This window comes from Lynx canadensis, chromosome B3 (assembly GCF_007474595.2).
Source record: "Lynx canadensis isolate LIC74 chromosome B3, mLynCan4.pri.v2, whole genome shotgun sequence".
NCBI lineage: Eukaryota > Metazoa > Chordata > Mammalia > Carnivora > Felidae > Lynx > Lynx canadensis.
The window spans coordinates 49600183-49623406 of record NC_044308.2 but is presented as its reverse complement, the minus strand read 5'-3'; the positions used below and the strand labels follow the sequence as shown (position 1 = coordinate 49623406).

Sequence of the window (23224 nt, the reverse complement as noted above, 5' to 3'; positions counted from 1 at the left end):
AGCTATCTACAGTTGGACAGTGACAGTTGTTTGTATACCGAAGGGCAGTGCCTGCTCCCCATGCAGTCATTTAGAGGCCCAGTGACAGAAACTGTGGACATGCTGGGATGTGGAGTTATCTGTCATTTTGATGGCAAGAGTCACTCTAGAGGGGCACTTGATCAGGGCATGTATTGATGGCAAAGTAGATGGAGACTACTTTGCCCACAATAGCCCACAAGTGTCCAGGTATTTAGGCTGAGGAAGACAAGAAAAATTGGACCTGCCAGTACTTTGTTCCCAGAGAAAACTCCTGCAGATTGCAGACCCTCTGGCATACATCTTAAAATTAGCCGATCAATTTCACATATAACCCAGGCATTTTTCAAACTATTGCTTCTGTGGTTCTGGCCAAGTTATTTAGTTTTCTGCCTTTATAGGGGCAGGGACTTGGTTTTCTATAGTCATCCAGCTCTCCCAGAGTGGGTCCCCAGGGCCAGGGGTACCCACTGTAGGGTCTGATCCCCTCACTTCTCTGTGCTTATGATGTCCCTACTGTTTGCATCTCTGCTTCTCCTACCCTTTTCGATATGGACTTCTCTTTACAACTAGCTGTGGAAGGTCTGTTCTGCCAGCCTTCAGTTGTTTACAGAGTTAATTGTATAGATATACCTGTTTCCTTGTTGTGACTATGGGATGAAGTGAGCGCAGGATCCTCCTGTTCCATCATCCCCCCCCCTCTCTTGATTATACTTTTAGTAACCCATCTAATTGTACTTTGTTTAAGTGAATGGTTTTCATCCAGCTGAAATGATAATTAAATCTATTTTGGGAAAACATCTTTGGTAAAGACTATCTAGACAATGATCATTCAAATGTATTTTAACATACAAATCAGTTTTAAATAATGTCAATAGCAGTCAAACTTCATACTTGACATTCAGAACCTCATTTTTTGAAGGAAAAGAAAGTATGAAAGTTCAACTCATAGAATTATCTGCTATACACATAATTTTTAAATTTAATTTCACTGTGAGAACCCAGGAAAATAAATTAAGGATAGAATATCCCCAGTTTGTTTTTTTCCTTAAAACTTTATAGTTTAATAAGATAAATCTAACCCTGCTATAGAGAATTTTTTTCTATTTTCCATTTTACTTTCATCTATTCCAACATGGAGATTAACAGAGGAGACACCTTCTAGTGGATCCTTCTAGTGGATTAGAAGAATGTGGTTGTATCATACACAGTGAAATAAAAAGGAATAAGAAAGATCATTTGGCAGCAAAGTTAGACAACGGTCAAGTGGATACACAGTACCAGATATCTCAGTTCACAAACCCTGAGTCAAGCAAGAGAAGAAATAACCATAACATGTACCTGTTATGGAGCAAACAATTTTCTTTCTGTGACTGGGGAAGGCAAGTTGATGCAAATAAGGAGTAATTACAAACTAAACTGTTTTCACCATTAACAATGCACACCCAGTCCATATTTATCCAATGAAATTATATAGAAAATGTTTTCTTATAAAATGTTCCAAGAAGCAAAGATTCATGTTTTTATTGATTTTCTGCCAGCAAGTGATAAAATACTTTAGGTATGTAATTTGGCTCTCCATATACATAGGCTATAAACACACACTTTATTCTGCTAAAACACATAATACATTTCTATAACACCAGTTAGCTATGGTGTGATTGGTAAATAGGGGAATGATGTCAGTATAATCTGGAAGTTAAGCTGGTTTATATATAAATTTTCCTAGGTGGGAGATTCTGGAATGTAATAGAAGACCTATAAATTCAGCAGAAGGAAAGAGCATTCAACTGAGCTACTGCATAGGGGTGGCGGATACACTTGTACATAGTTCTTCTATCCAAAAAGATGAAGCTTGCGTGGCTCTCACAAATGGCAGCCTACCCTCCCCCTGTGCTAAGAGCTCCACTTGCATGGGTACTTCCCCATCCCACACTTGTATTCTATTGTTTTGTTGATTTTTGTTTGGGTTATTTATTATTTTGCATTTTTAATGCCCTTTATAGCAGCCACCAGCCTCACTGAGCTCCCTGTGAACTACACAAGCTACCTCTCAAAGTAGCACTTAATGTTTTTGATAGTTGGTAATAAAATTGCATGAGTTTCACTGTGCTGCCCATTTGCTGTTTTCCCCATGAGCCCTACTATTTCTAGTGCTAAGTTTTGTAGAATGAGGTTTTTCAAAATTACATACATCATGTTATTGCAGAAACTCTATATATGACATTTCATTTTTCTAAAAGTCTTCCCTAGCAAAGCTTACTATCACATCAATTTTCTCTAGCATTGAGATCTCAAAGTATGAAGCAATATCGATCATTCATTCATTCATTCACTATGTGTTCTTTGAGCTTCTGGTATGTTCTTTGCCCTGTGGTGGGGATAAAAAATATTAGACACAGTTGCTGTTCTCATAAACTTTGTAGTCCTTAATTTCCAAATAAATTCACAGGATCCACTAAAAAATGAAGAACAGTACTTCAGAATAGTTGATTGTTCTCTCCTGAGGCAATACTCTAGGGCACTAATGAACTTAGTACCAAATTTAGTTCTTTCCTGTCACTTATGCCAACAGCCAAGTCTCTAGTTTTTCAATCTGGTAGTGCTGTGTATGGTTTATTCCTGTGTTTTTCAAACTCTTCCCACTTTTCAAACTCTTGTCCTAGGAAGATCCTCTGGCTTAGGGAGGAGCTAGGAGGGCAGGTCTCTGATAGGCTGCACAGCATTGGAGGAGAGGCAGCTTCGTCTTCCTCAGCTCTGTATCTTGAAAGTTTGCATAGATCTAATTTGGTGCCACATAGAGTGAGAGAGCTACCTCTAATATAAACAAACAAATGTTAAAGATCATTGATTTAATCCATATGTTACATAAAAATGGCTACATTAGTAGTAACCCATGCAGTAACTCAGCCTTCAGGAGTGGGATGCCTATGAGGACAATTATATTGCCAGCAGTACGAGATCTCTTTGGCCCAATCTGTAAAATAGACCAATTAAGTATGTATGGTATAAATGTCACAAATGTAATAAGGGAAATAAAGCAAATTGTCTATTGACCACCTTTCTACTGGGTACTGAACATTTAAGACTGACCGAATATTCTCTCTCCTTTTCTGTGTGTGTCTCTAGGGACCTCAGATGATTTTCATTGCAGCTAAAGATCTTGGACAATTATCCAAACTGAAGGTAATAGATCTCTGTGTTGATTTGAGGGGGCAGGGGCTGGAATGTGTGGCTATTCTGTATTTAAAGTACTCACATTGTAAGTCTTAAATGCTTTAAATTATGGCATGAAATCTCATCTCAGAGCCCAAAGTGTCATGAATTGAGATGTCCTAAGTGCAGAGTGTGGTCATCCTTGACCACTTGCCTATATTCAGTGAGTCACGTGTGAAGCATATAGTGATGTAATTGGACCTTTGAAAAATTGCAAAGTGTTTCTATTGCTGTGATGAGATTTAAGATTTCTATATTTACCTCTGTTCACAGAATCTGTAGTTTTATACAGGTGCCGACCAATATTGTGATGTAGGTGCTATGCACGTTGAGATGCTGAATAAATGGAAACATTTATCGTGTATCAAAAAAAAAAAAAAATCAAGCACTTAGGTAGCTCAGTTTGTTAAGTGTCTGACTTCGGCTAAGGTCATGATCTCACAGCTTGTGAGTTCAAGCCCCACGCCGGGCTCCGTGCTGACAGCTCAGAGCCTGGAGCCTGCTTCAGATTCTGTGTCTCCCTCTCTGCCCTTCCCCAACTATCACTCTGTCTCTCTCTGTCTCTCTTAAAAATAAACATGTTTTAAAATTTTTAAGGAAAGAATAAAGGGATTATTGGTTGTCTCTGAAAAGTAATGAGCTAACTACAATTCAGCAAGAAACTGTCCTACTAGTAATGATATCTAGCATGGCAGGACTAAGATGTATGAATGTACTCTCACAATCTGCTTTAAGGATGAATCAGGCTGGGGCACTTGAAGGGCTCAATCGGGTAAGTGAACCACTCTTCATTTTTGGCTCAGGTTATGATCCCAGGGTTATGGGATCAAGCCCTGTCTTGGGCTTGGTGCTAAGGGTGGAGCCTGCTTAAAATTCTCTCTCCCTCTGCCACTCTCCCCTGCTCGTGCTCTTTCCCTCTCTCAAAACAAAAACAAAATTCAGGTCAAAATTTAGGGACTGAATTGTACGGTTTTCTTTTTTCCTTCATATGTCTAATATTTCAAATTAGAAGGGCAACTAGGAATTTTTTATTTTGTGTTCTAGTTTTCAGCATTACTTCTTTTGGGGTAAATTAGATAACATATTTTCTTTCTTATACTAATCAGGCTTTGTATGAATAAAGGCAAAGTTGAGTGCTTCACAGAAATCCATTAAAGTCTACACAAATCTTAAAGGCAACAAAGCTAGTGTAGGAAAATGAAACTCATCAAAGCAGCTATTGAACTTGTCAATATATTCAAGCATATTATAAATGAGGATTTGCTGACTAAATAACCCTACCCTTTATTATTGCTGAAATTCACAGGACTGTGCAGGGAACCTCAGGTTCTGTCCTTCAAGGATAGGAACTTCACTGGTTAAAATACATACTGTGCTTCTGTGACTGACTTTTTTACTTAGAATAATGTCCTTCACGTTCTTCCATTTTGTTGTATATGGGTAGATTTCCTTCTTTTTAGGAGCCAAATAAGATTCCATTGTATGTACATACCATCCTTTCTTTATCCAGTCATGCGTCAATAGATGACATATAGGCCAACATTGTGCCTATCGTAGAAATACATGATGTTTTAATTCCTTTTTTGTCTCTTAGTATATAGTGTGTATCATGGGGATGGGTTCCAGATGCGAAACTCCTTGGTTCAAATTCTACTTCAATTGTTTCCAAATTGGCCAAAGTATCCAACCTTTTTACTCTTCAGATTTGGCATTTGTAAAGTGCAAAAAAAAAAAAAAAAAAAGTTAACACTTGGATTACTGTGAGGATAAATTAGATAATGCATACCTTATCTTTGCATGGTAATTGCAAAAACTATGCCACCTCCCACTCACAGAAGGTGGCAGCTCAGTTAGGTATTGCTGGAATTGTTTTGTGTATATAACACAGGAGAAGGATAATCTATTTGAATGCATAATTACTTACTGAGATGAGGTAGGTGTCCTATAATTTCAGTACCCTAAAGTATATACTTGCTCAGAAAGTAACATTAAAAGCTAATAATCCACTTAAAATACTGCATTGTCATCTACAATTGCTTCCCACAGGTATTCAGTTACGTTGATGGTTTGGAGGAAAGGTAAAAGGTAGAAGTTACTGCCACGCACATCTTGCTCCCTTGCTTTATCCCCCTTATTTTCTTCGTGGGATTTCTATTCCCTTCTTTGAAAAATACGTTTATACAGGGTTGAAATTTCTTATATAAAGCCATGAAGGTGAAACAGCATAGTATCTCATTACAAAAGAAATGGCCCTGGCCCTGCTTCTAGCATCTGTGTGATACCAGGAAACATACTCTATCTCCCATGGCTACTGTTTCCTGAGTTAGAAGTTATATCAGCCAGAACTGTTTTCAGTTCCAAGTGCTAGAAAGCCAGACTAACATAAACAAGGGAGGAATTTATTGCTACATGAAATTTTATAGTCCTAGCTAACTCTGCTTTCCATCGCTGCTTGATTAGGAACTCAAAGATGTTACAGAACCCAGTTAGTATCTCTCAACTATGTTCTTTCCTTGTTTGATATATGGCCATAACAAACCTACCTTTCTATTGGTAAGATGGTTGTCTCTGCCGTATAGCATCATTCAAACTTGAATTGTGTAGAGGAGAACACCCAATTTGATGTGGGAAATTCCAGCAAATACCACCAGCACATCATGGGCTCTGATATGAAGCCAGCCATTGTGACATAGGCCATTTGGCTTAACTCACAGACCAACCCCTGAGCTGGGGGTTTAATCCACGCTGTTCAAATCTTATGAACTTTTAGTGGACTAGAGACAGCTCTCTAGAGGGGAGCTGTTAGTGGGGGGAAATCGGAGTTCACAAAAAACATAACACTTTAGGACTTTAGGTCCCTTTGCAACTTGCAAACTTCTTCAAGAATATACTAAACTAAAAACAAAATTTTAATAAGGTGTCCTAAAAGGATTATATCATCAGCACTGAAATAATCCAAAGGACTAAAAATAGAATCTTGTATACATAGGTGATAGAAAAATAACGTAGTTCTAAATTATATTTTTCTATTATTGGTCCTTGATTTTTTTAATTTTTAATTATTAATCTATTTGGTCATTATTATTTGAATTACAGAAAAAGACCTTTAAAATATTATGCAGAATTCAAATTTTTGTCAGAATAAAGAACTTCAAATTTTACAAAGTCATTTTCCCTTATTTTATACTAAAATGTCACTTCCATTTTTTTTTCATTTTAAACAATGGGCCTTTACATTTTTCATATATTAGTTTGAAAGCATATTTGGATAAATTCAGAAGTCCTGTATGGAAATATGAACAAATAACTTGGGTGCCTGGGTGGCTCAGTGAGTTAAGCATCCAACTTTGGCTCAGGTCATGATCTCTCAGTTCGTGAGTTTGAGCCCCGCATCGGGCTCTGTGCTGACAACTCAGAGCCTGCTTCAGATTCTGTGTCTCTCTCTCTCCTCCCCTCCGTTGCTTGCCTTCTGTCTCTCTTTCTCTCAAAAAAATAAACAAACATTAAAACATTTAAATCAAAAAACACAAGTAACCAACTTATTTTAAAGAATACAAGGTCAAGAAAAATAAAACAAGGAGGGAAATTGTTTTTCTGCATTTGATTATGATTTAATAATAATCCATTAAAGAACTATTCAGCCATTTGACATATTCTATATTACTTCCTGGTCTGGAGCTTCATAATGTATGTTTACTATGTATGCCCAAATTATTGCTGTTTAATAGGATCAGATTTATTTGGCATGTTTTTTAATGTTTATTTTAAACATTAAAGAGAAGCAGAGAGAGGCAGAGGACCCAAAGCAGGCTCCGCACTGTCAGCACAGAACTCAATGCAGGGCTTGAACTCACAAACCTTGAGATCATGACCTGAGATGAAGTTGGACCCTTACCTGACTGAGCCACCCAGGCTGGCATAATTTTTTTAAAACATAAATTTTCATGGAGAGGTGATGCAATGTTAAAACCAATTAATACATCAAAGACTGTAAGTTTACTTACTGCAAGCAAGCAGTAACTCATTGGGCAATAACTCACTGCCAGCCCCTTTCAGAGATTCCCTTACTTGAAAGAACTATTTTTAAATCCCAGAAAATTATTTCTTACAAAAAATATTTTTTTTCTATAATATAGAAGGAGTTGAAGCCAGAGATTTAATATGAAATACTTATATTTACTTACTCTAAAGCATTTCCCCCCTATAATTTAGTAAACATTTCCCATTACTGTTTGAGTCTCAATGGGTAGTTAATACTCATATTTTTAAAATATTAAATAGACTTATATGTTTGAGTTTAAAACTCTATCAGAGAAAGATGTAGTAAGATGCAGAATTGTATGTGATGGGTCCATGAAGCATTATATCATTTTTTCAAAACTACCCAAAAGAATATGCTTTCATTCAAGCGTATTGAACCCTACAAGATATGCTGAAAGAAGTACAGTTCAGCTACCAAAAATATACTGAATGCCTAACAGGTTATAATTGCCAAGATAGGCCCTGAAAGACTGCAGACAAGAGGTAGATCAAGATTATCTTCAGGAAGTCATGGTATCTACCAAATAACAGAATAAGAAAAGGGCTACAATAGGATGAGTCACTGGGCATGATTGCACAATTTGTGCATTGCACACAAGTGCCTGTCTGAGGGAGCAAATAAACTGCTCTAATAGAGCCCATGCTCCACTTGCCAAACCATATGTGTTGATGTAGAGCTGTGCCCTGTAGAAAAAGAGGCACCTGTTATTACTGACAAAAGGCACTGACTGATCATTAAGTCATTCATTCTCAGAGCTGTGTCCACCCACATGGCCTTTCCTTTAATTAGCATAGAGGCACCTAGGTAAGTTAGAATTTAAGCTCCAGGAGGACAAAACTCTTTCTTTTACTGAACAGCAAATCACAATCACTAGGACAGCACTGGCATATGATACGTTGTTGGCTAGAATAGTGGCTGCTCTGGGGATATTATCAATTTGGGGAGTGAGGAATTTTTAACATTTTTCTCTTAGATTTCTATTTCTTGTATTATTGTCTTCAACTTTATACCATGATTTCCCTAAAAACTTTGAATGATGGGTTGAGACAGTCCATAGTGAACAATGAGGAATATCCATTGTAAGTATGGAAATCAGCTCTAAAATATTGAAAAATATTTTAAAATATTGAAAATCTGCAGAGCCAAATGCAGTTAACTCTTGGGGGCTTTCATTACTAATGACAAAGCATTAAGGGAATGCAAGAAAGAGACTAAATTGGGGGCATTATATTTAAAGTAGACTTTAACAGTAGTGATTGAAAGAAGCCAAAATTACCTTCTAACTCCCGGTCATGACTAATCTTCCTCAGTGTGACAGACATTGAAAAAACTTTGGCACATTTTTCCAGGTCTCTCTTTTTTTTCCTAACATCAACTTGTAAGTGAAAAGTAAAGCCCCATATGGATCAAAGTTCAGTATTTCTTTTTTTTTTTTTTTTTTTGAAGAGTAGCTATTGATTAGATATATGACAAAATAATCATCTAAAATGTGTCCCTGTGGTCATTATGCAGATTTTGTTTGAAAATAGTTGTTAAATGAATGAACTGGTTAATTTATAAGTAATCGTTACCCTGTTTTCTAGGAGCACATGATTCGGGAGGATGCCAAGGGTCTGACACCAAGACAGTGTGCTGTGATGGAGGTGGTCCTGGCTACTATCAAGGTAAGGTTACAGGACTCCTGAATCACGCATCCAGAGTCCTCTGTTTACCCTCAGAGAAAGTTTTCCCACATGCCTATCTATAGTGCTGTGCCATCCATAGATACAGAAGATAGTTGTATGGGCATATTCCCATACGGATTGTGTCAGATTGAGTGCATACTGTCTCCACAGGATCCACCTTACTCTGTCCTTATACTTGCTTCCTTTGTCTCTAGAAAATGTGTGTGAAACTTTTGCTGTAACATGTGTTTGCAAAGAAAGACATATACCCCCCACCAAAGTTCAATTAAATAGACGCTTCAGGAGGTTTGGGGTTAACAGAATTTCTTTTTATGTTTTCTATGCTTGTTGAAATGGCTTTTAAGAGATCAATCTTCTCCTCTCTCTTAGTAAGTGCAATAATTTAATTTTCTGCAGAAAACCCAAAGGCATTGTGTTGTGTGCATCAATTTTTCATAGCCAAAGGTTGACCAAAAGTTACTGTGGTATGGGCTAAATATGGACAGACCTCAAAATGTAACTTAGAAGCTCTTTGTTTCCACATAATTCCTTTTCTGTTTATGTACATATATTTCATATTTATATACATGCATTTTATATTTATATGTGAAAGCTTATCGAAGAGTGAAAATTTATTGTCTAAATTTAAACCCTGTCCATTGTCGCCATGCTTCACTGGGGAAAGCATGTGTGACCAGTGTAGCAAAAACTGCTAGCTACAATGAACCCTTTTCAGAGCACAGAATGGTCTCACAGGATAGAAACAGACATTACTATGGAATTCATTAAAAGAGACTTGTGCAACAATTGGGCACCTTAACAAAACTGTTAACTCACAGCTTTTATTTTGCAGTTTCAGCATTTAATAAGATGCCATCTTTTCCTGCTTCAATGTCAAAAACTGCAAAATAAAAGTTGTGAGGTGAGAATTTTGTGACACCTGGTGGGAACTGGAGAGTATGAATTTAGGCAGTGAGAGTACAGCAATGGAGTTTCTAAAGCTGCAGCTAGAGAGTTACCTGGAAGTATGGAAATTTTGCACAGTCATTTTGAGGGGAAAAAATGGAAAACATGAAAAAAACAGAGAAAATAGCAAAAACAGCTGTTTTTAAAAAATTATTTTCAGAGCACCTGGGTGGCTCAATCGGTTGAGCGTCCAACCTGGGCTCAGGTCATGATCTCGCGGTTCCTCAGCTCAAGCCCCACATTGGGCTCAATGGTGTCAGTGCAAAGCCAGCTTCAGATCCTCTGTCTCTCTCAAAAATAAACAAAAAACATTTTAAATAAATAAATAATATTTTCAACAAATGAATAAGAAATGACTGACCTGTGGAGTTAGAGCAGAACTAATAGCCATTAGTTCCTACAAATTAGGAAATGCTAGTAGAAAATAATAAGAGCTTTGAAGTGAACCATGAACACGGGGAAAAAAGTAAGAGTTTTAGAAACTGAATACAGCCCTTCATGGATTTTATTAAGTCACTGTAGGACTTTGAGAGAGAAGGGGAAATATGTGCTATGAAAAGAGAATAGCATTCAGACCTGGCTCTTATCCCTAACATCAATATTTCTACCTGCAGGCTTAGTTATGCCCAAAGTCTGGGACATTCCTGATCTCCAGCCAAGTTCCCTTGTTCTACATCTTGACAGTTCAACTACCCCATCTTCCTGTCATGTCATCTGGGATGAACTTTTAATTCAGTCTCAGACACTTCCACCAGCTGGTGTCCAAGATCCAGTAGTAAATGGGTCCATGTCATTATCTTGGTTCTCTAGGACTCAGGTCTGACCCTGATCCTCCTGAACCTCAGAGCCTGAGGTCAGGCATCTATGCTACACCTACTGGGCCTATTATGAGACTCTTTTGGTCTGTAGTCTGCCTATCTGCCAACACATGTACCTGGGCATTCATTTCTATGGCCCTGTAGTCAGTTTGCCAAAGCTGGGACTCCCGTTATCTTGTCTGATTCTGAGATTTTACCCAACTGATTATCCTACCAAACACTAATTCTGTTGTTGACTACAAAGGAATTCAGGAAAAAGAGGAATACTACTTAAAAGAATTGCAGCTCTAATAGCTAGCGATTCGAGGTCGGCTTGAAGCCCAGCAGAGGGACCCCTGTAATACTAGCAGAGACCTCATGAGAAAGATGTTCTTCTGCAGAAGCACCAGATGCTACCCATGCTAACTCACAAAGGCTGCCAAAGACATGATCCTGGTTCTTCTTTAACTCAGTTTATGCACATAAGCTAGAAATAAAAAATGAAGAAGGAAAATGCTATCGAGTTTGTAGACGATAGACTGAAATAGTGGTTTACATTCTTTCAAATATCTTCCATTTATGTACATCTTCTTGCCTGATCTTTAAAAACATCTGGCTGTTAGGTACGTCAAGAGTTATCATTCACATCTTATAGATTAAACAATGGAGGCTGAGCAGGTTTAAGTTACCATCAAAGGCCAGAAAGCTGCTAGTAATTGGCAGAGCTGAGAAAGGACTCCTACCTCTAATGTCATTGTCCTTGCTTCTGTGTCACATTATTTCCCTGTTAACAGAGTATTGGTAAAATGCCACAGGCCAAAATGGATAATATTTCTTTAGAGAAATTAGTTATTTCTAGATTAAATACCAGATTTCAATTATTTATATTATTTTCTAAAGAGGATTTAAAATCTTTCAAGCTCTAAAAATATTAACTCTCTTAAATAGTAAAACTTAGGGGTGCCTGGATGGCTCAACCGGTTAAGAGTCTGACTTCGTCTCAGGTCATGATCTTGCAGTTTGTGAGTTTGAGCCCCATGTCAGGCTCTGTGCTGACAGCTCAGAGCCTGCCTCTGATTCTGTGCCTCCCTTTCTCTCTCTCTGCTCCTCCCTCACTTGTGCTCTGTCTCTCTCTCTCAAAAAAAAAATAAATAAATTTTAAATACTAAAATTTTAACTGGACTATTTTGTCATACCAGTCACAGGTTTCAGTTATGAGTCAAAAGGAGAGAATGTGGCATAAGTTCCAAAAATCCCTTATGTCAGGAAGACTTAGGACTGCTATGAAATTCCCTGAAATGTGGATTTCTTTCAAAAAAAAACAGACCTTTTTCTCAACAATAGGTACTCCTGACCTGGGCATGAATCCCAAGAACTTAAGGAAATTCCTGTCTTGAACAAACCTCAGGTTATTTTCTGATAAATCCGAAAATCAAAAAACCCAGAAAATAAGCTGGCTGGTTTTATTTTTGTCCAACCCTCCAGATTTCCCTGTAACAACTTGTTCTTTGTACCCAAACATGATACTCTACAATGTATGTTGCAGATGTTTGACATCATGTAGGGAGAATACAGAGACTTCCCTAAAAATAATAACCATGTGAATTAGGGCCCTCTAGAAATGTTAATTTTTTTGGATATAAAGGAGAGAATTTGTACTAAATGTGAATATCTATTCAAATATAGCTTTGGAATTTACTTATTACATATTTAATCCGAGATAACACCATTTCTGAAAATTTGGATTTCAGACAAATAGCAAGACATATGATATTATGCCTCTGAGGCTGTTACCCTGACTGAGGTCCTACACTATCCTGCTATCCATTATTCATGAGGCAATTTTGGTGGCTGCTTCTCTGTATCTTTTTTATCGTAAGTTTAGTTTTTGCATTATTTAAAATTCAGCTGCTCATGAGAAGTACAAAATCACTTACCTAGTTTGGACTATTGCAATTCAAAAATCATTACTTGAGAGCTTACTTGTATGTAGGAAATATGGTAAGCAAGGAGGAGGCTAAACCAAGGAGAGATCTTGCTCTAGACTTAAGAACACCAACCTCTACAATTGATCAAATAAGAGGTGTGGACAAAGTGCTGGGGACTGTAGACAGGGTAATATATTCTCTGTGACTCACTAGGGGAAAGAGAGGGAAGCTTTGGGATTGAGAGGCTGAAATGGGGCAAAGCAAGGGGGAAAGTCATTGCAGGCCTAGAGAAAAGCTTGAATGGAATGCGAGAAGGGGTGAATCAGTCTGAGAACTTCAAATAGTCCAGTGTAGAGGAACAGATCATGACTGGTTGAATACTGTAGGGAAAAAAAGAGGAACACTGGATGGGAACCAAAATGCTGACGCTTACATCGAGGTAAATGGGAAAGAGTAGCATATTCTGATCTGATGTATACACGAGGACTCCAGTTGTGGTGGAAAATAATTTCTAAAATATCTATCAAATAATTCCTTAAAAAAGAAATAAATCTTAGTTGTTAAAGGCAGATTATATCTGAGTTTGCAAAATGAATTGTCTGCATGGATTTTCCAAAAATATGTGATGATGGGTAAGTGCTATCAAAATAGTGTATGAAACCAGGAAGAAAATTCTTCCTGCAAACTTGTAAAGAAACATTAGCATGTTCCCATCAGTCAGTAAAAATAGATCATAAAAAATCTTCAAATTATATGACAAATTTAATGAATTAGAGGAATTGAGAATTTTTACTGGGCTTATAAAAGGAATGGCTTGTTAAGGGTACAGACCGTATTTATCCTGATTTAATTTCAGCAGTACTATTTTTTTTCTCAGAAATAACAACCAGGTCTTCAGTGCTTTATGTTTTGTAGCTTTATGAAGAATATTATAAACAGAACAAAATCTATCTGGTTTTTCTTTAATATAAGAAAATGATATTTACACATAGCTCTTTCAATCTCCATTCAGATGGAATAATAGTTTTCCTCCCCACCCACCCTTAAATTACTAAATCCCATTACTGTATTAAGGTGGAAGACTTTGCAAATATCAGAATATGGATGTAAATACAAATGTAAATAAAATATTTGGAACCACCTGAGGAATTATATCACTGGCAATGATCAGAGTATCAGGACAGTAAGTAATTAAGAGAGAAAACACTGTCCACTCCAATGGGAAAAATAATAGGGCTGAAGAAATTATTGTCAGCAAATTAAATGAGTTATCACATGGAAAACAATTAAAATAGCTCCTGCCATATAGAAAGTTCCTTATAAATGTGACTATCAAATCACCTGAAAACTGGTTTATTTTGGATGAGCCTCTTTCTACTGTTTTACTCAAGATCTCACATAGTGTACTACAATTGTTTTTTTTTTCCTCCTTCCTTAATAGGCCCTTCATTCTCTCTCAATGAAACTAAGTATTAAATCTGACTCTCTGCTCCAAGCAATGGTCCAAGTCCTTATGGCTTTACCCTCTGGCCTTTTGGTTTTCTATGCTCAGCATCTTTTCTCTCTAACGGCACAAACCCCATAAGATTCTTGAGTGCTCCCTGAGACTCCCCTCTGGGAAGCAGTGCTGCTTTTTGTTGTTGTTGTTGTGGTTTTCTTTTCAAGGAGTTTCTTTTCAAGTACATTAAAAATTAAATAATGATACATGTTAACTTATAAGAAAACAGCAATTGCACTACTAGGTTTTTTTTTTTTTAATTTGTTAACGCTTATTCATCCTTGAGACAGAGAGAGACAGAGCATGAACAGGGGAGGAGCAGAGAGAGAGGGAGACACAGAATCTGAAACTGTCTGAATCTGAGCTGTCGGCACAGAGCCCGACGCGGGGCTCGAACTCACGGACCGTGAGATCATGACCTGAGCCGAAGTCGGACGCTCAACCGACCAAGCCACCCAGGCGCCCCAACTACTAGGTATTTATCCAAGGGATACAGGTGTGCTGTTTCGAAGGGACACATGCACTGCAATGTTTATAGCAGCACTATCAACAATAGCCAAAGTATGGAAAGAGCCCAAATGTCCAGTGATGAATGAGTGGATAAAGAAGATGTGGGATATATATACAATGGAGTATTACTCAGCAATCAAAAAGAATGAAATCTTGCCATTTGTAACTATGCGGGTGGAACTAGAGGGTACTATGCTAAGTGAAATTAGAGAAAGACAAATATATGACTTCACTCATATGAGGACTTTAAGACACAGAACAGATGACACAAGGGAAGGGAAGCAAAAATAATATAAAAACAGTGAGGGGGACAAAACAGAAGAGACTCTTAAATATGGAGAACAAACAGAGGGTTGCTGGAGGGGTTGTGGGAGGGGGGATGGGCTAAATGAGTAAGGGACATTAAGGAATGTACTCCTGAAATCACTGTTGCACTATGTGGTAACTAACTTGGATGCAAATTAAAATATAAAAGGAAGGAAGGAAGGAAGGAAGGAAGGAAGGAAGGAAGAGAGAGAGAGAGAGAGAGAGAGAGAGAGAAAGAAAGAAAGAAAGAAAGAAAGAAAGAAAGAAAGAAAGAAAGAAAGAGGAAAGAAAAAAGAAAAAGAAAACAGTATAAGATATGTAACAGGTGATACAGATGCCAATTGAGGGGCCCAGATTAAAAAGTGGTAAGGATTGAGAAGAGGGAGCAACCAGTGTGAGCTCAGGGGATCAGGAAAAGCTGGAGGAGGATCTTGAAGGACAGATGGGAGTCCACGGGCTGGATTGGAAAGACAGTAGTTTTTCCTGAAGGAAGATTCATGACTTGAACATAATCAGAGGAAAGGGACTTCATCATGGAAAGGCACAAGACCAGAGGACTGGCTGTCGGTGACTGAACTATGCTATGGGACTGGTCTAGATAATAACTGGAGGTTTGGATAGTAAAGCCATGTAAAATGAGGATTCAGGAAATGTTAGGGTTGAAAGAACAGAGATGCTTTTGCACCTTCAGTGTATTCTATAAAAGAGGAGCCATTGATGATTTCATAAATATATGGCATACTAGATATGGCATTTTAGCAATGGAAATCTTACAGACATGTGCAAAATGCATGGAATAGTTCAAGATTTAGTCACAGAGATCATTTACAGTTATTTAATGCATAAAATGATGATGGCTATCGATAGGTTACTAGCCTTCGGAGTAGAAGTGAAAGATGGATATGATTGACACTTGAAGGGGAGACTCACTGGAACTTGGCAACAGTTGACTCAGCCCAGAGGATGAGAAAGCATGGTTCCACTGGGGAAAAAAAAAATCAGGCAGGAGGGCTGTTTTTCTACTGCCACAATGAAGTTAGATATGGTAGCAGGAGCATAGAAATAAATATCTAGTAAATGCTGGCAAGAGGGGCTGGTGCTTAGGAAACAAAGCAAGGCTCAAGTTTCAGGAGTTATTCTGCTAATTAAGCATGTCTTCTTCTAAGTAAAAAGAACTCCACAGTTCACAGATTGAAAAATTCATTTCATCCCTACAATACCACAGTCAGGCAGGGTGCATGTTTCTGCTCCCATTCAACAAAGGAAAAAATGATACTCTCTGAGGTTACATAATCTATGCATGGAGTACGCTGCAAAGAGAAAAAATGATGAATTTACATTTTCTCACACATTTTAAAGTAAAAAGCAGAGAGTCAAAGAGGTGGAAAAGATCCTAAAATCTCAGGATAGAAACAGAATCCAACATCTCCTTCCCTACTCATATAGATGTCATCTACAATGTTGTTGGCTCATAGTCAAATGGCCACCACTTAATGGCCAGTGATGGGACCTCACTCACAGGTAGCAGCTTCAATTTTTAAGATACACTTATTATTAAAAAGGTATCAAGCCAATAACTGTTTAGTACTTTTAGCTCTACATTGGTCCTTCTGTCCTTATTTCTACTTCCTTTTCCATTTGATAGCCTCTCATACACTGAAGGAAACTGTCATGTCTCCCCAATTTATCAACAGCCATTTATTAAATGACATGCCTTCCGGACCTTACAAAATTCTGGCAGTCTACCACCTTTGGATGCCCTCCACTTTTTCATATTTCTTATAAATGATGAGGCCTAGGGATAAATTTATAATGACCCAAATATTTCAAATATGTTCTAATAAGCAGAGAATGCTGTTGCTCTATCACAGCCTTTGTCTTGATCGGTCTACCTATATTAATGCATGATCAGAATTCATTATCTTTGATAGCTTCCCCATCACTTATTAAATCATGTTAAACCTGAAAGAAAATAAAGCTTTATGGCTTTTAAAATTTTACTGGTATTGTCTACAGCCATACCACCCTGAACACACCCAATCTCGTCTGAAATTTTACTGGTATTAAAGCCAGATCACCCCCATTCCATACTTTGCAGTAAACTTTTTATTATAAATATAGGTCTGTTCCTTTTTTATTTTTTTTCAGCCCATTCTGTAAATGTTGAACCACGATTCCAGGCTACCAAGACCTTTCTGAAACCACTTCCTGTCATTTGAAGCAATAACATCAAGCCTGGCTGAACTGTACATTTTAAAAGCATGCTTTCTGCTTTTGTCCAAGTCCATGGTGAATATATCAGCCAGGACAGGGCCAAGGGTAGAGAGAATGACATCCAGCTGACATCCTTATCCTTCACAACTGTGAATAGCCATCTGTCCTCAGCTCTCTAATTAAAAATCCCTTTCTTCAATGAGGAGACAATAACCTGTCCCAACTTACTTTTGCCAATTATTTTCTGCGAATTCATGTTATTCTAAGTAAACGTCTGAATAGATTAAGCTGGAGGTTCTTTGTTTATACCACTGGTTGCAGAGGAACAACATGAAGCTGAGTCTCCATTTTTTCTTTGTTTAGAACCAATGGAGAAAAATCCACTTTTTACATGCATAAGGGAAACATCTAGCAGGCTTTAAAACCCCATATACACAAATTCTTCTCTAGCATATAATCCCACCCCCCCCAAAAAATGCTTACTATAATGGAGGTCAACTAAGCTGCACTGAGCTGTGGATAGTGGAGTTTGTTTAATAACTAAGACATTCACTCCCACACATCAGCCTCATTTTTATATCCTTCAAACCCAAGCCTCAGCAAAACCCAAACTCTACTTTTCCTGCTTCTCCCAGGAGCTCTCACAGAGTCAAACTGAATGTGAAATCTCCAGATGCCAAGGTGTATGCAATAATTGCAGCTCCCTTTCTTATTATCTGTGCCAGTGAGATAAACAGACTCATGTTCTCAGGAACAGTCACCCAGGTTCTGAACACTCTGTGAAAGGCTTCTATAAAGTAGTATTTTCATTGAGTTTGCATTTGCATAACCATAAAAATCATTTCCTCTGCCCTTTGAGTTAGGAGCCTGTGGCACGTGTTATTTATCTGTACTCACTGAATAGAAGCAACTTGTTTTTTCTCCTAAAATTGCTACCTTCTGTCCAGGGTTTGTATTGCAACATCTCTTATTATACCATGCACTCAAAAGACAAAAGCATCATTTCTGCCCTTACACATCTTGTACTGTTTCCTTACAATCCTGCTAGAGCCTTTAAAAGAATGACTCATAATACCCTATGTCTACCAAGGAGGAAGTCAGGTCAGTTCAGTATCATAACCAAAAACTCTAGGGGACCCTTAGGCAGGAACAAACTCATTCCTTGTTTATGTTTTCGTTTGATGGTTAGTTCCCCATGTCCCAGAGGCCTACAAGATAATGTATTCATGCTAAAAACAGGTCTTCCTATACAATTATGAGGGGGTCAAGAAAAAGGACACAGTAGGGGAGCCTGAGTGGCTCAGTCAGTCAAGTGTGCAATCCTTGATATTGACTCAGGTCCATGATCTCATGGTTGGTGAGTTCGAGCCCTGCATGGGCTCTGTGCTGACATTCCAGAGTCTGCTTGGGTTTCTCTCTCCCTCTCTTGCTTCTCCCCAACTTGCATGTGCATACTCCCTCTCTCTCAAAAATAAACATTAAAAAAGAAAAAGAACAAATACACAATCTATGCCTTCAGAGCCTAACTCTTCAGACTTCCCTTCTTCTATGAAACCTTCTAGACCCTTAGAAATATCTTGCATTCTATGAAGTCTAGTCACCTGATTCTCTCCTAGGGTTCCCTAAATCATATCCCATGGCACATATCAGTCCCCATGAGTGTTAATAGATGCCCTGTGTGATAGGTGTCCTAAAGCCAAATAATTTTAAAAGGCAGGTATGTTAATGAAAGGTCAAACAGATTTCCTTACAACAGTGGGTCTCAGAGCCTTTCACATGTTGATGAGCATTGTGAATCTTTAAGGGTACAATGTCATCTCAAGTTCTCCAGGCCCTCTACTGCCTAGAGGCAACATGTGGCTCGCAGGCAGCACAAGTTTAAGGATGAGAACAGATTAACAGTAGCAACCAGTGTATTTTAAACGATACCAAGGAACTGTATTATGAGAACTATTATTTCTTTTCCTCTTAAGTAATACTGTGATTGCCATGGTTTCCCTTGGTTATCTAAAATAAATGGGAGTGTCCTTTGTCTCTCCTCCACCGTAATGAATGATCTAGTTGCTGCTGAATGTACAAATGGCAGTGCTAAAAGACTGACAAACACCGAAGATGTCACCTCTTTGGAAACCTTTCCTGACTCCTTCCCCAATGGAAATCATTGCATCCTCCATTATCTGTATTTTCAAATTATTTTTCTTACATCTGTAACATTATAGGAGTCATTCATTGACCGTTTGGTTACATTTCCTACTAAACTATCATCCCTTTAAGAACAACTTCTGTACCTCTACTGCTTTCTATCCTTGGCATTCAGCACAAGGTCTGGTTTATGATACAAGTTTAATAAGTATTTGTTAAGGGATAGAAGCAGAGAGAACAGGCAGGAAGGCAAACACCACCACTGATACTGTCAGTGCGAGCCCATAGTTCTGTCCTCACAAACTGTCAGTGTGAAAACTATGGCCACCCTTGTGAATGCTGTCACCACACTGCCTTATGTACACAAGGAAGTTTTTAAAACAGAGGATTGTGGGGGCACCTGGGTGGCTCAGTCAGTTAAGCATCAGACTCTTGGTTTCAGCTCAGGTCATGATCTCAGTTTTGTGAATTTGAGCCCTGTGTCTGGCTCTATGCTGTCAGTGTGGAGCCTGCTTGAGATTCACTCTCTCCCCCTCTCACTGCCCCTCCCCGACTCTCGCTACCTCTTTCTCCCAAAATAAATGAAATTAAAAAAAAAAAAATTGGGACATTCACGCACAATAAATAAATAAATAAATAAATAAATAAAACTTGTCAAACATGTTATTTGACTTATCATTAATGGGGGAACCAGTAAGATCTTACAACTAGCTTATAGGAGAATTCCAAGAACCACAGGATGAGCAATAAGGAAGGCTGGAATCAATTTACAAATAGAGGCTAAGAAGGTCTATTCACAGAACAATAATCAGTTGCATCCCACCAGAAATAATTAATTTGCATTTCGATGGACAAGAGTCATTTACATGATTATCCATTTTCTATCGTTTACAGAGTTTTAAATAGCTCAAAGACAATGAAAAGCATAGATAACCCGATGGTACACAAGGTAGAACATCCACTGATCTTTTTGTCCATTTCAAAGTCTTTCACAATTTTTCCTGATAACTCTCAATAGTCCCAAGAGGTGGCAAAACATGATTTCAGATGGTACTCCTTGCTTTTCTTTTTATCATAATCTCCTGGCACTTGTGCTCAGGTTTGATAACTATGAGGCTTGTCTGAAAAAGTCTGAGAAGCTGAATGTGTTCCCCACATTCCCAGAGAGCTTGCCTATTCTTGGTTCCATTTATCCAACTGCTCTTTACATTGAGGGTGAGTTGTTTCATATGATGGCTCTTTGCTTCATTATATAAATACAACTCCAGAGAGCACCCCTCCACTGATCTGGGGAAATAGTCAAATCCAAGCTGAACCTTCCCTTCTCAATACATCCATTTAATATTTTCCACCTTAAATATCATATTTCCTGAAATAAGGAACAATCACAATTTTTGATCCATCAAGGCACCTGAAATAATTCTGGACTCATAATCCTCAATAAATACTTTCTGCATGGGAAAGTATTTTAACATTTTTAAAAGTTTTTTTTTTTAGTTTTTATTTTTGAAAGAGCACAGAAGGGGAGGGGCAGAGAGATGGGGGGACAGAGGATCTGAAGCAGGCTCTGCACTGACAGCAGCCAGCCCAATGTGGGGCTTGAACTCACAAACCATGAGATCATGACCAAAGTTGGATGCTCAACCAACTGACCACCCAAATGCCCCATTTTAACATTTTTATAGGAAGATTAGGGTTAGGATGATTTTAAGTATTGTATCTCATCATCTCTTAAAAGGAAAAGGCTTTTGTCACTTTTCTGTACCTCCTTTACATGAACATAGGTGGCTTTTGGCACAGCTTGGGTTTTTACAACACACCCAGCTAGAATCAGTAAATGCAGTTTTAAGTGGCTATAATTTTTTCTCCCTGAGAGGGACAGTATCTGCAGTGGAAGCAATCTTTCTTTAAATTCTACTCCCATTGCCTACTTTCTCTGGCTTATGCCCTAAATCTTCTCTTCATCACACTCTTTGAAAGTGCACTCAGCTGCCTACAAATGCCCAGAATACTTTTCTCCATCCCCCTCAAATAAGGGAGAATACTAAGATAATTACGATTTTTCATTTAATTGAATTGTTTTACCTCAGAAATGTGTGAGTATTGGGATAAAGAGATGATACATACCCATTTAGGAGAGAGTATCAGAATCATTTGTTGATCTTTCTCAAAATATGTCATTCTGTGAGAATCATAGATCAAAGCAAGTCAGGTTGCAGTGAGTGTATAGTTTAGTACAGTCCGTACAGGGAGAGAGAAATATTTATCTAACCTTAACAGTTCACTGTAAATATGTTATCATCTATAAATGGGTAGGAAAAAATATCCTTAGTTCTATCACGTATTTGTATATATTCTGCCTTCCAAAGTGATTTCTGCACATAATATTTGCAGTATGAAAAATGCTAACATCCCTCAATGACTATATTTATTCTTCAAGAGCATATATCTCTTCTATTATCTTAGCTATAGATTCGTAGTGGTTTGAGTTTATTGGATGTTGTATTACATTTATCAAACACAAGGTTCAGGGGACCTTGAAGACCACTCTGCATCCTCAGGTCAGACTGTATTTGCACTATTGTGTGTTTAGAGCAAAGGAACATAGAGCAGTGGACACCTGGTCTAGAATCACAAACTAGTATCTGGAAAATATGTGACCAGGTACTACCCTCTTTGTGAAATTTTGACAACCTCGGATATTTTTTTATGTCCTGGAAACCAACTAATAACCAAGTTGACAACTGTCATCTCAACCTGTCATTCTATAAGCCTTCTGATCAGTGTATCTTCATTATTCCATATGCTTACCTCAAGTTTTGAATGAGAGGAAAAATCTTAAGCTTCAAGGATCTGGGGTCTGTGATATAAAGCAACTGTTCAGAGATATTGAGGGAATCTGAATTACAGGGTTAATCCTTAGCAATGGGAAAGTGGTAGGACTATCCCTTTGTTGATATTTTACATTGATCATACAGTATTATTCCATTTGAGCATCACTATTACAGCCAAAAAAAAAAATCCTTCCATGAATACTTTTTTCTAAATCCTTCTGCTTATGTTATATATTTTTTTCTTTTTAGCAATACTTTCATGCAGGAGGAAATGGCCTGAAAAAGAATTTCTTGGAGAAAAGCCCAGATCTTCAGTCTCTGAGATATGCTCTCAGTCTTTATACCCAGACAACTGATGCCTTGATAAAGAAATTCATAGACACTCAGACCTCACAGAGTAAGTAACAAATTGGATGTGAGAATAAAGTAGGCTGAACACAACTAAAATTCAACATAAAAATTAGTATAAATTATTATAAATAGTATTAATAGTTTTTACTACTATAAATTAAACCAGCAATAAGAATTGAGGATTATGTTTAATAGAAAATTATCAACATGTTTTGGCCTTCATGATTCATAATTTTATATTTCATAATACTAGAATGTGCTTAATACTAAAACTGTATGGAGTGGTTGACTGTGATTCTGACATCATACAATTTAGTAAAACTTAGTTTTGAATACCCATGGCTGTGATAGTCTTTTCAATTCAGTAGATAGATGTAGTGTTTGCTGCTCTCGGTAACTTCCAAATTATGATGATAACTCCCCAAATCTTGACTTTAAATGTAAAATCTCGTGCTCTGGGGTTTCAGGAAGGAAAATCTCATTTTACTCTAACTTTATCTGAGAGAAATTTTAACTTTTACTTTAAAATGGACCAAGAGGTAAGAATTTTACTGGATACTTAGGTCTGTTTCATGTGGCCAACTTCCACCTCCTAAGCTTTTAGGATATTACTAGTAAGCAGCCTTTCTTTCAAGTTGCTTTGTGATTTATTGTATTTTAGTAATTATATGCGTTTAAGATCAGGCATTTCTGAGAGATTATTGAAAATGTCAGTATGAGTCACAAAAAGCCAAATGC

The 23224-nt window shown here is 37.7% G+C and overlaps 1 protein-coding gene across 1 annotated transcript in view; it reads left to right on the top strand.

Annotated features, from left to right (window-relative positions):
- UNC13C (unc-13 homolog C) overlaps positions 1 to 23224 on the top strand; it is a 613702-nt gene that overhangs the window by 531016 nt on the left and 59462 nt on the right. Inside the window, exons 31-33 of the mRNA XM_032593636.1 lie at positions 3148 to 3204; positions 8860 to 8940; positions 22385 to 22532. Coding sequence (XP_032449527.1) covers positions 3148 to 3204; positions 8860 to 8940; positions 22385 to 22532 — 286 coding nt within the window. The remainder of the gene's footprint in view (positions 1 to 3147; positions 3205 to 8859; positions 8941 to 22384; positions 22533 to 23224) is intronic.